This window comes from Cebus imitator, unplaced genomic scaffold (assembly GCF_001604975.1).
Source record: "Cebus imitator isolate Cc_AM_T3 unplaced genomic scaffold, Cebus_imitator-1.0 Scaffold14, whole genome shotgun sequence".
Classification (NCBI taxonomy): Eukaryota; Metazoa; Chordata; class Mammalia; order Primates; family Cebidae; genus Cebus; species Cebus imitator.
The window spans coordinates 10,748,160-10,761,923 of NW_016107329.1; the positions used below are offsets into that span (position 1 = coordinate 10,748,160).

General features: G+C 40.1%; 1 protein-coding gene across 2 annotated transcripts in view; it reads right to left on the bottom strand.

Moving 5' to 3' along the window:
* Positions 1-13,764, bottom strand: part of TUBGCP3 (tubulin gamma complex associated protein 3) — a 94,591-nt gene that overhangs the window by 38,332 nt on the left and 42,495 nt on the right. For both annotated transcript variants that reach the window (XM_017502250.2, XM_017502256.2), the window contains 2 exons: positions 1,368-1,478; positions 938-1,046 (listed from right to left, as the gene is read on the bottom strand). In XM_017502250.2, the coding sequence (XP_017357739.1) occupies positions 938-1,046; positions 1,368-1,478 (220 nt within the window). The remainder of the gene's footprint in view (positions 1-937; positions 1,047-1,367; positions 1,479-13,764) is intronic.

Here is a 13,764-nt window from a genome sequence, read left to right on the forward strand (position 1 = left end):
CTGGGCATACGACAGTGCGGACCAGCTTCCGGCAGCACTACCAACTCCGCGTGCACCATTTCAACTGTACATATAGCCTACTCAACTTACGACCAAATCGTGTTACGACCGGTCTGCGGTCCCGACCATGGTCATAAGTCAAGCACTAGCTGTATATTAAGGTATTTTACAGAGTAATTCCAATAATCATAAGGTACAAAAAATACTTTTAAGTAATCTATAACATCAGCATGTCATCACCATTACCTCCACTATTGTCACCACTATCACCACCATCATCTCTATCACCATCACCATCACAATGATCACTGTCATTACTATCATCACATCACCATCAACAGCACCACCATCACTACCACCACCACGCCACCATCATCGCCATCCTTACCACCCACCCCAACATCGTTATCACTATCATGACCACCATCTTTACCATCACCACACCACCACCACCATCACTACCACCACCACGCCATCATCATCGCCATCCTCACCACCCACCCCAACGTCATTATCACCACCATCATAACCACCATCTTCCCCATCACCACACCACCACCACCATCACTACCACCACCACGCCATCATCATCGCCATCCTCACCACCCACCCCAACGTCATTATCACCACCATCATAACCACCATCTTCCCCATCACCACACCACCACCACCATCACTACCACCACCACGCCATCATCATCGCCATCCTCACCACCCACCCCAACGTCATTATCACCACCATCATAACCACCATCTTCCCCATCACCACACCACCACCACCATCACTACCACCACGCCATCCTCACCATCCCCAACATCATTACCACTCTCAGCACATCACCATCATCACATCATCAGCAACACTGCTACCATGAGTCTCACCATCCTCACATCATCATCATCATCACCACCGCCGCCGCCAGCAGCAGCAACATACCGTCCTGGGGTGACTCTGCAGACTTGGTCACAGCTATCATCTTTGTAGTGGGAGTCTGATCATGACAAACCTGGTGCAAGAAATTTATTGATTTTCCTATCAAAAGGACCTAAAAAGAAAAACATCCTATGATTACCTTTATGTACATTTAAAATGACTGCCCAAATACTACAAATATTCATAAGCTACAAATTGGCTATTGATTAAAAACTAACAAGAGCATCTGCTACAGTACTGAGCGAACTCTAGTAACTCAAAGATACATTGAACAGCTACTATGTTGATGTATTCAACTAACATGCACTTCATCTCAAGAACATTAACAACCTCAAAACAGAAGTTTTATTTAACTGAAAATTGGTTTTGTCACATAATCCAAGTATACATAGCCATAAAACATCAAAATCACAAAAATCTTTTCTAATCCTACCTTCCTAGACTGATCCATCGTAATAAATGAAGGAATCATCGATTTCCTCAAAGTATACTTGTCATGCCACAGTCGATCTGTTTTAACTGTTGGATCTGATGCTACAAAAAACTGAAAGCAAAGGGGCATTGAAACATTAAAAAGTGATATTACGGCAAAATATTAACCAACAGCAACATCAAAGAATAAGTTATTCTAGAAAGCCAAGTTCTCTGGACACAGGGAGTCTTGCCCACTTATACAATAAAACTTGTATGAAACACAGAAATCTCTCTAAATTGAACCATGTATTTCCCAGACTTTTAAAACTAAAGTATAACAAAACAAGTTATGTTTTCCTTGGAGACTCAGCATGCCCATGAGAGCCTCTGCAGCACAGCACTGAGGACCCAAGTCTGAGCCCTCTGAGCTGCACAGAGCTCTTCCTCAGTGACAGTGCAGGCTTTCAGAGTTCCCTACCTCACAGGCAGCAGCTGTGTCTCTTCTCATCACTCTGCCTGCCCTTGCAGTCTCTCTTCTACAGAGCCCCAAAGCCTGGAACACAGAGGTGCCCAGGCTGGTGCCCTCTGTTCACAGAGAAGTCCCAAGCTCTATGGGCAGAACTTGCTGTACATGTACCCACATGTACAAGGGGCCAGCACCAGCCAGGTGGCACTGTAGAAGTGACCCTGCTGTGTGGCTCCTCCAGGAACCACCGTGCTCAGGAGCATTCTTCCTCATTGGCACACAGTTCCCCTGCACTGACCCTGACGGGCACACTGCCATCAGAAAGGACACTGAACAATGTGGAGGAAATTCAACTGCTGTTGCTTCCAGTTTATTTGCCACTACAACAATAAGGCCATTTTCATTTTTTCAGTCATATACCCTAACAGACTTCAGCTTTTATTTCTATAAACTTGTTTTATAAAAGCACAACTGCTGAACTGAAGTAACTTTTAATTTTTACAGACAATGCCAGGTTTCCTTTTTACACAGCTACGTAGACTGACACTCTCACGGACAGGATGTCCTGTTTTTGCATCCTTGCTTATTTTAGATTTCGCCAGTTAGGTGGAACCATGGTTATCCTACATTGCTGTCATTAACCAAAAATGAAGCCAAGCGTATTTTCATAGTTCTAACTGCCATTTGCTTTTCTTCTCCTGCGAATGGTCTTTTCATGCCCTTGACCCATCTTTCTATTCATTTTGTCTTCTCATTAATATACATTCTTTGTACATTAGGGATAGTGACCATTTGTGAATCATTAAATATTAGGAATTTAGTTTTTCCAAGTTAATCATTTGCCACTGTCTGTAGTATGGTCCAGATTTTGTTCTGATCTCTTTCTATTGTACGCAGATAAACACCTGTCTTCCTTTATGGTTTCTGAGTTTCCTGTCTTCCTAAGAGCTTCCCACTCCTAGATGATGAGAATGTTCTCCATCATGTTCTTTCAGTATCTCTATTGAGTTATTTTTATTACCTAGATTTTCTTTTCTTTTTGAGACTGGGTTTCTCTCTGTCACGCAGGCTGAAGTGCACTGGCAAGATCGTGGCTCACTGCAACGTCTGCCTCCCCAGCTCAAGCCATCCTCCCACCTCAGCCTCCCAAGTAGCTGGGTCCACAGGAGCACACCACCATGCCTGGCTAATTTTTTGTATTTTTTGGTAGAGACAGGGTTTCACCATATTGCCCAGGGTGGTCTCGATCTCCTGAACTCAAGCTATCTGCCTGCCTCAGGCTCCCAAGGTACTGGGGATTACAGGCAGGAGCCACCATACCCGGCCTATTACCTAGATCTTTAATTCCTCTGAAACGCAGCATAATCCTGGCACACAGTACACTGTAAGGGGGAAGACTATGTTTTCTCCTGGATGGCATTTTATTCTCTACTGGCCGGGCCAGCCCTGTTTATTGAAAACACCATCCTTTCCTCTAAGCATGCCTCATTAGGAATTGTTAATATCACCATAATTGATTATATCAGCAGATTAAAAGAGAAAATCATTTGACTACACCAAAAAATGCTGAGGAGGCATCTGATAATGCCTCTATTTACCTTCTCCAGTGGTGACCAATTCGACTTTTATTATCATGAGAGCGTGGATTTACGCGTACCCAGTGCTTCCCTCATCACAGTTATGCTCTTCCTAGAGCTCCCCATCTCCTATGTGGGGAGGGAAGCCTCTTCAAAGCGCTCCAGAGTCCTTCACATTGGACACAAGTGGTCTGCCCTGCTTTCTGCTATAGAAGGTGCTCCAGGCTTAGCTTTGTTTCTCCCAAGACCCAGAATCAGCCACTTCTCAAAGGAGCCCTACTGCCTTTGAGAGAGAAATAGCACTGGGACCATGACCTCAGCACTTGGCCGTATTTTCAATTAAAAGCTGGAAGGCCTAAGACCCAGCACTGCCCTGTGATGCATGGCAGCTGAGTTCTCCAGTGAGACTGTAAAATACATTTCAGTCGTATCACACCCAAAGTGCCTTTTTGGTGATCTTTCCATAAATCCCAAATATTTTTTTAGATTACGTAGCAATACAAAATGAATGATTCCTTAGCAAAATGTAATGATCAAAACTAACCCAAGAAGCAAAAGAGAGGAGACCCTGAAATGCAGTATCTTCAGAATAAACTGGAAATACATAATGCTATCACTAAGGCACAGGGCTACTAACATTTCTTAAGACATAATTCTTAGGTGGCTTACAGTATATTCCAGGCCACAGAAACATATATAGGATGCCCTCAGTTGATTTTATGAAACTGGCATAACACTAGCACATGTGATTAGAAAAATACCAAAAATATTACAGGACAGTCTCATTTGCGAACATGAATAAACTCTGAATAAAATGTTATACTTGCATTATTGGAATAAAATATTCTTCATAAGCATATATTATACTTCCAATACGTTATACTAAATGTCTTAAAAACAAGAGAATATTGAAATGAATTATAAAATATTACCATGTCGTCATTAAAAACAGATTGTTCTTAACTGCCACAGACCCTTCCAATAATCTGATGAAACGTGCACGTCTTTCAGGAAAAAAAATCACATGTACAGCTGACCCTTGAATCACGCCAGTTTGAACTGTGTGAGCCTACTTATAAGTGGATGTTTTCAAACCAAGAGCACACGCGGAAACATGGCATCCTTGCGGTGTGAAACTCACTCATATGGAAGACCAGCTCTCCCAACACACAGGTTCCACAAGGCCGACTGCAGGACATGAGGACATGTGGACTTTGGTATCCACAGGGCTCCTAGCACCAATTCCCCTCGCAGACCACAGAACAATTATATTCACAAAATAGAGTTTCAGAGATCATTTTAATAAGCCTTGGTGTCAAAGAAAAATATTTAATGGCATAAAATAATGTTCATTATTTGCTTCAACCAAATAAGGTGACAAAATACTGTGCATAATACGATCCACACAAATACACCAGAAAAAAATCGGCATATACAAATATTAAGAGGATGTGTCTGGTTTGTAGGTTACTAAAGAAGTTTAACTTTATCCTCTGTATGTGCTTATGTGATCAACGTTGTTTAAACTGCAAATATTTTTCTATTAGAAAAAAATACTGTTTAATAAAAGAATCAAGTAATGAACACATGTTACCAGTAAATTGTTGCTGTTGTTTTAAATAACATCATTTTCCCAGGGCAACCAAGTAAAAACAATTTTTTTCTTTCACAGAAATCTACTGCCAATAGTAAGCATTAAGGGAAACAAAATTTTAATGATGTCAAGATCTTATATTTGATCCTTTTAAGGGCTAGAAAGTATCAATTATGTACAGCCAATCTCCTTCATAAGTAGGCACATGAATAAATGTCAACATTTTTATGACCATAGGGAAGAGACTGCTACATTTATTTTTAACTAAAATGTCTTAACCTTAAGTATCCATTTAAATGACTAAAGCATTCACTGATCTATTTTAGACTTTTTTGACCTATACTACCTTTGAGGGATAAACAGCAGTACTATCATGGAGCCGTGCTCACTTTAACATATACAGAAGTTGTGCATGATAGAAATAAGCCCCCATGAGTAATCTCAACAGCGACTAAGTCACCGTGCTCATGCTGGAACTGTTCTGTAGCTCACCATATTACAGATTAGATTAATTGCACATAAATTGTAAGTCTGTTATTCAGTTAGACAGAAGAGCTTGTTTCTACAGACAACACACTAATTTATCCTAATAGCTGGAGTACAGCCGGATTTTTATCAGTATGAACAATACAGAAAATTTAAACCATAAAAAACCTCAGACAATTCAGACATCTTTGGAAGTCAGGAAAGCACTGCTTCATCTAAGGGCGAAGCCGCACGCAATCATTCCAGCGGCAAACATCTCAGCAAACAGAGAGCTTGGGTATGCTTTAGAATATAATTAATTCTGTGAAAAATATATAGTTATAGAGAGAAAAAACCAAGGTCAGAATATAATTACGACATGCTTTTATTTTACTGAGGCAGTTTCCACTCAAGGTTCTTTAATTTTCACCATTATGTCAAACGCAGAAAGAATTAAGAAAAAAAAATAAAACATAATTGTACCATGATTTCTCATTAATTGTTGGACAAATGCCAAGGCCTCCCTACTAAAAACAGAAATGAAGAGGGCAATTTTCTTAGCAAGCAACTTCTAAGAATCAGATCCATTAATACAGACCACAAAAAAACTCCAACTTCAACTTGCCAATCATGCAGGCAGCTAACGAGAGATTTCTGCTAAGGCCACACTTAGAAAAAATAAAATGGCAACTGGACCAGGGGAATGAGTGAATTGGTCAGATTCTCTGTACGACAAAGGATGATTTACAAGGTAAACTTACAATTACAATATTTCAAGAGGTATGGCATAAAAATTCCAAAACAGTAAGATATTTATACGGTAACCTTTTATAGTTCAGTAATGCAGCAAGAGTGCTAAAAAGATCCAGAGATACTCTGTATTAGCCATACTTTGAGGGTCTTCAAATTCAAGGATGTAGAGTTTTAGAATATTATCACAGGATTTAAGGAAACATTTAAATCACATCCGCAAATCTAATTTTGAAAACAAGAGAGTTTAATTTTAACTTGGCCTGTCTTTTCTTGCTGCTAGTTGAAGCACCTAATCTTTAGTATCTAAAAGGCAAATGAAACTGAGTGATTTTGCCTGTAACTTGAATACATTGGCATAACTTGTTTACCTGATTCGGTTTAAAGGGGGAAGAAGCCATGTTAGCTACAGAAAGGACTCACCATGCAGCTTCTCTAGATAGTAAAAATGCAAGAAAAACTTGGTTTACTTTTACAGTACCTGCATTTATGCGGCAAAAATATAAACTTGTCCCCAAATGCTGAAAGTGGGTTCCAACTTAATTATGCAGAATACCTTCCAAACTCTTATGACCCTCTATTTTTGTCTGCCTTTGCAAATATACCAGATATAAATAAAATAAAAACAAAATAAAATGTAGATACCATTCTTAGCACTAGTGGGCTAAAAGGTCTGTATCTTTTTTATTGTTAAAAAGTAAAATCTCAGATGTCAGACTTAGGGGCAGCTTTTAATGATACCACAGCAGACACACAAAGCAAAGATGCCATCTCAAAGTTTTTCTCTTATCTTTCAGTCACAAATCAGCCAAGGCCAGAGGCAGCTGGGCAGGCAGGCAGTGCAGTGCTCAGCCACGATCACATTCAAAGAGCTTCCAGGAAGGAAGACAGGGGAAAGCCTTCACACATGGAGTGAGCTCTGCTGGGCCGTCAACAGAGAGACTGAGAGGTCCCTGAGACTGGCAGGGGCCCAATGTAACGAAGTCCCTGAGGAACAGCTCTGAACAGAGACAGCCAAGAGGGAGACGGATCTGTCCTCATTCAACAGGCATCCACCCGCTCCCAGGCAGGAGGAGCTGGAGGCCAAGATGTGTCCAGGCTTCGGGTCACTACAGAAAGTGCAGCTCTCACACCAGCGCCCTGCCAGACTCAAGCATAGCTGGTGTTTGTAAAACCCCAAGTCAAAGAAAAGCTCTGGATCCTGTTCTAACTTGTGCTTCCCTCACCAGGACCCACAGGCAGAGAACGCAGCAGGGGTCTGTGGACTTGGGAGAAAAAATAATCTCATCTTTACGTTCACTCACATCTATCTGAAATTTACCTCCTCCTTCAATTATAAACTCGACTAACAAGCCACAGTAGCCGTGCTTGTCAGCAACAGGAGCCACACATTTCACATCACATGTTAAGCTGCTGCAGTATTTTGAAACGCACTAATCCTTATTTAATGTGTCAAATTTTACTCTATTTATTAAGAAATAAGCTCGCATATTGTCATATCACTGACTTGATATTAAGTTTGGACAAACTACTTAAAGCAAGCAGAGTTCTTTCCAAGAGAATTTCTATTTTTTAAAATTTTCTATTTCCACAGGTTTTGGGGAAACAGGTAGTGTTTTGTTACATGAGTGTTCTTTAGTGGTGGTTTGTGGGATTTTGGTGCACACATCACCTGAGCAGCATACACTGCACCCAGTCTGTAGTCTTTTATCTCTCACTCCCTTCCCACCTTTCCCCTCCAAGGGAATTTCCCGGAGCCTGCACTACTGCACGGAGGAGTGTGAGTGTTGAGTGCGGAGGGGAGATGAGTGTGCAGAGCCGGTGTGGAAGGAGGTGGCACTCTGAAATCAGCCCCCTCCCATCACCTCAATTTTAGAACAAACTTTGCGGGTCCTCACCTGACTCTGGGGACTGCTACAGGGAATCAGAGGGTGGGTAGGCCGGGGTCCTCAAGTTTCAGTGCACAGGAGAAACCCCGTGGGGCTTTGGAAATCTTCATGCCCACACCAATCCACTGAAACTCCTGCAAAGCTCCACGTGCGGCCACACAGCTGTGCAGCCTGAGAGCTACAGGGCTCGACTTAGGCACGGTGACTCCGTGGCGAATAGGAGCACCGAAACCTGGCAGGCAGACAGAAGACCCAGGAAAGGGCCCAGGGGCTACCGCAGCTGGCATTCCCCACCAAGCGTTTGTGCTTTCAGAACTTCTACGGTTTGTTTGTTGTTTACTGAGAGAAAATTTACTTCTATAAAAGTCACCATTTTAAAGTGTTCAACTCAGTGGCTTTTAGTATGTTCACAATGTGGCTGTGCAGCCGTCCCTATGATCTAACCCCAGAACATTTGCATCAGCCGAGACAAACTCTATATCCACTAAGCAGCCACTCACTCCTCTCTGCCTCCCTGCCCCCAGCCCCTGACAACATTAACTACTTTCCATCTCTATGGATGTGCCAATTCTGGGCATTTCATACGAATGGAATCGTGCAATATAAGGCATTCTGCATCTGGGTTATTTCACAGAGCATAGGGTTCTCAAGGTTCATCCACACTGTAGCAAATATCAAATTTCCAGTTTTTTGTTAAGGCTGAATAATATCCCATTGTATGGATATACGTCATTGTACTTATCAGTTCATCAATTCATGGACACTAGAGCTGTTTTCGCTTTTGACCATTATAAACGACGCTGCTACAAATGTTCAGACAAGCTTTTATATGAATGCGTGTTTTCATTTCTCGAGGATATACGTAGAACCAGAACTGTTGGGTCACATAGTAAATCCGTATTTAATTTTTTTAGAAACTGCCAAACTGCCTTCCAGAGTGGCTGCACCATTCTGTGTTTCTACCAGCAATCATGCAGCTTCCAATTTCTCAAATCCTTGCCAACACTTGTTATCTTCTGGCTGTTGGTTTGTTTCTGTTGACCACCTAGTGGCTGTGAAGTGGTATTTAACTGCGGTTTTGATGTGCATTTCCCTATAATGATCATCTTTTCAGTGCTTATTATCCATTTTTCTATCTTCTTTGGAGATATATCTCCTCACATCCTTCTTAAAGGGGGTTATTTTTCTTGCTGTGACAGTTCTTCATGTGTTTGGGATGCGGTACTAGACCATTATCAGATTAGTGATTTAGAAATCCTTTTCTCCCATTCTGTGAGTGGTGTTTTCACTTTCTCACAAGTGCCCTTTGATGTACATAGTTTTTCTTTTGATGAAGCCCGATTTACTTGTTTTCTTTCCTTGCTCATGCTTTTCGTAACATATCTCAGAAACTGCTACCAAACCTATGGTCCCAAAGATTTACCACTATGTCTTCTTCTAAGTTTTATAACCTGGGCACTTAGATTTAGGTGCGTGATCCATTTTAATTTTTTTATATGGTGTATGACAGAGATCTCAATGCATCTGTCTACATGTGGATATTCAGTTGTCCCATTATCATTTCCTGAAAAGACTCTGTTTCCCCCATTGATTCATCTGGGCACCTTCGTTGAAAATCAACAAAAATGAAGATTTACTTCTGGGCTCTCACTTCCATCTCACTGACCGTAGGTCTATCACTACACCAGGATCACATTGTTTTGATTACCTTGCATGTTTTAAAATCAGAAAGCGTCTCTTTCAACCTGGCTCTTTTGCATGATCGTTTTGGCCGCAGGGCCCCTTGCAATTCCTTGTGAACTTGAAGATCAACTTTTCCATTTCTGCAAAGAATGTTGGAATTTTGATAGAAACTGCATTGAAAGCATGGCTCGTGTTGGGGGAGTATAGCCATCCTAACAAGATCAAATCTTCCCATCCATAAGCATAGAATGTCTTCTTCCCATTTATTTAGGTCTTTTTAATTCCCTCAACAGTGTTCTATTGTTTTCAGAGTACAAGTATTGCACTAAATTTTCTCCTACATATTTAACTTATTTAGATGCTATTTTAAGTGGGGTTGTTTTCCTAATTTTGTATTTGGATTATTCATTGAAAGTATGTGAAAATATAACTGAAATTTGTTATTGCGCTTATACCCTGCCAGCCTGGTGAAATTACACTTTAAACAGCTATACATACACCTCTCTACCTATATATAATCTTTATTATAAAGCATGTGTGGATTCTTTAGTTTTCTATATATAAGATCAAGTTATCTGTGAACAGAAATGCCTTACTTTTTTTTGGAGACATGGTCTCACTCTTGTCACCCAGAGTGCAGTGGCACAATCACAGTTCAATGCAGCCTCAGAGTCTTGGCTCAAGTGATCCTCCAACCTCAGCCTCCCAAGGAGCTGGGATTATAGGTGTACACCACAATACCTGGGTCATTTTTTTCTTAATCTTTTGCAGACAAGAGGGTCTCACGATGTTGCGCAGGCTGGTCTCAAACTCTGACCTCAAGCCCTCCTCCTGCTCTGGCCTCCCAAAGTGCTGGGATTATAGCTGTGAGCCACTGCACCCAGCTGGTTTTACTTTTTCCTTTCAAATCTGTCTACCTGGATGCTTTTGCCTTTTTTCTTTTTCTTTTTTTTTAAACCTTGACTAATTATCCTGGCCAGAACTTTCTAAACAATGTTAAAAAGAAGTGGTAAGAGTGAACACCCTTGTCTTGTTCCTGACCTTAGGGAGAAAGCATGGAATCTTTCACCATTAAGCATGGTTTTAGCTGTCAGTGTTTCACAGATGCCCCTTATTAGTTATGTTCCTTTCTAATTCCACATTTGACTTTTTTTTTTAAATTATGAAAGGGTACTCAATCTCATCCAATGGTTTTTCAGCATCAGTTGAGTTGATCGTTTTTCCTTTTGTTACCTTAATAAGATATCTTACATCGATTGACTTTGAGTATATTGAACTACCCTTGCATTCTTGGGATTAATCCCAGTTGGCCATGGCACACATTCCTTCTACTATGCTGCTGAATTCTGTTTTCCAGTATTTTACTGAGGTTTTTTTGCATCTATATTCATAAGAAATACTGGTATGTTGTTTACTTGTGTAGTATCATGTTAACTTCATAAAATGAGTTAAGAAGTGTTCCTTCCTATTCTATTTTTTTAAAGGAGTCTCAGAAGGATTGGTGTTAATTTTTTAAATATTTGGTAGCACTCACCAGAGAAGCCATCAGCTCCCATGGTTTCCTTTGCTGAAGTTTCTTGATTACTGATTCAATCTCTTTACCTGTTTTCTATTTCTTCGTGAATCAATTTTGGTAGTCAGTGTGTTTCTAGGAACTCTCTCAGGTTTTATCTATCAAGAAATGTCTTGATTTCTCCTTCATTTTTGAACGGGAATACTGCTGGATACAGAATTCTCGAGTCATCATGGTTCTTCTTTCAGCCTTTTGAATGTATTATCCTCCCACCTTGTGGCCTTCATAGTTTCAGGTTTTCCCACCTGCCACTTTGAAGATTTGCTTTGTCTCTACAGTTTGGTTATATAGGATGAGTATCCCTAATCCAAAAATTCGAAATCCAGAATGCTCAAAAATCCAAAGCCTCTGGGACGCTGGCATGACACTGACACAAAGTGTTTGCTGCAGCATTCCTGAGAGCAGGTTTTCTGATAGGGGATGCTGAACTAGTAAGTACAATGCAAGCATTCCAAAATCCAGACTCCATAAGGATAAGAGATACTCAACCTAAATGTGTCTTGCTGTGGTGAGCGTATCCTACTTTTGAGAGTTTGCTGAGCTCCTTGAATGTGTAGATTAATGTTTCTCATCAAACTTGGGTCTCTTAGGCTCTGTTCATTTTCCTTCCCGCTTTTACCTTTCTGTTCTCAAACTGGATGGTCTCAGTTGACCTAAGCTCAAGTTGCTGACTTTCTTCTCCCTGCTCAAATCTGCTATGAAGCCCCACTAATGAGTTCATTCATTTCAGTAACTGTACTTTTTGACTCCAGAATTTCTACTTGGTTCCCTTTTACAATTTCTCTTTATTGATATTTTATACTTATTATAAAAAGGAGCATTTTCTTGGGTAGATATGCAATAAATTACTATGAGATGAATGATTATAAAGCTCACTTACAGCTACTTAGAGTTAACCACACATTTGAAAAAAAATGCAATTTTACAACAAAGTTATAACTCCCATTAGGGAAACTGAGGAAAAATTAACCCACAGAGGAAACAAAGAGACAAAATTCCCACATTTTAATTATGTAGTGATCAAATATACAATGTAATTATCTAAATTACCAAACTCTTACAGTAAATATGTTATTAATATTTAGAGTAAATTAAAAGAGAACCTTCCCAAAACTAATCAAAGACTTAAATGGATGTTTATAAATTTAGGGTCTAACAAAAAACAGATGTCAGAGAACTACAAACAAATCAGAGAAAGGCCAGAGACATCTTAGGGATAGAAGATACTCAAATTTTATCAATGTTCTCCTTAAAGTAGCAGCAGATATACTACACACTTCCTATTTGTCTGACGTACTCCTCACACATACGCAAAATCGCACAAGACGAGCACCATCATACACACATCTGGAAGATGGGGAAAGGAAGGCCCAGAGGGGCGAAGGTATTTGCCCAGGATACAGAACCATCAGAACCTGAAACCAAGAACCAGACCCAAATCAGACTTCAGAACCTAAGCTCTTAAGCTCTAACCCACATAAAGTAGATGAAGTAGTCAGCTGAGTTACAATGAGATAAACCAGTAGGTGGTATAAGCCCACTGGTATTGCAGTACTAAACAGAGCAGACCCATGGTAAAGAACACAATATACTTTATGTCAAGAACGATTAATTTTAGCTCTATCAATCAAAATGCATTTCTGAAAAAAACCTACAAGCAAAATTAGTGAAGCAAACAAGAGTATCTCAGGTGTAAAGAGTTATTTGGACAAAATAACTAGCAAATTTAAAAATTACAAATCATGAATTTCCTAAAGCTCTGTCTAATCTCAGACCCTATGTACGTGCATCAGTAAATACAGAATATTTAAAATAAAAATAAAAAAGACAGGGATCATGACATCAATGTAGCAGCCTCTGAGCACTCAGGTAGTCTTGGGAAAGGATACCTGGGAACGTGGCCATTAATTCTTGCAACTTTTCTAAGACTGAAATTAAATCAAAAGTAAAACATTTAAAAGTGAAAATGTTTGCAAGTGAGGCAAGACCTGGGGTAAGTTCATTAATAATGAGATACTGACTTGAATATTATACTCAATAGACATGCATTAATTTTTAAATAAATAAAACATGAACAGTAGCCTTATGCATACTCTAACCAACAAGAATTCTTCAAAAACGTTTCCCAAATTTAAACTACACAAGTCTGAAGGGTCTGTTTTTGTCTCCCCTCAGTGAATCAAAGATTAAACACATTAAAGAAAAAGTCTAGAGGAAAACCAATTGATCAGTTTTTGCCCAAGTCCCTCTGTATTCCCTATCAACTCTCCAGCCCCATCTTCACTACCATGAAAGGAAATGAATACGCAGGCCTGAATAACACATAAGCAGACAATCAATAAAGAACTGGTGGTACCCTTTAAGGACTCCTTTAAAAACACAAATGGCCGGGTGTGGTGGCTCACACCTATAATCCCAG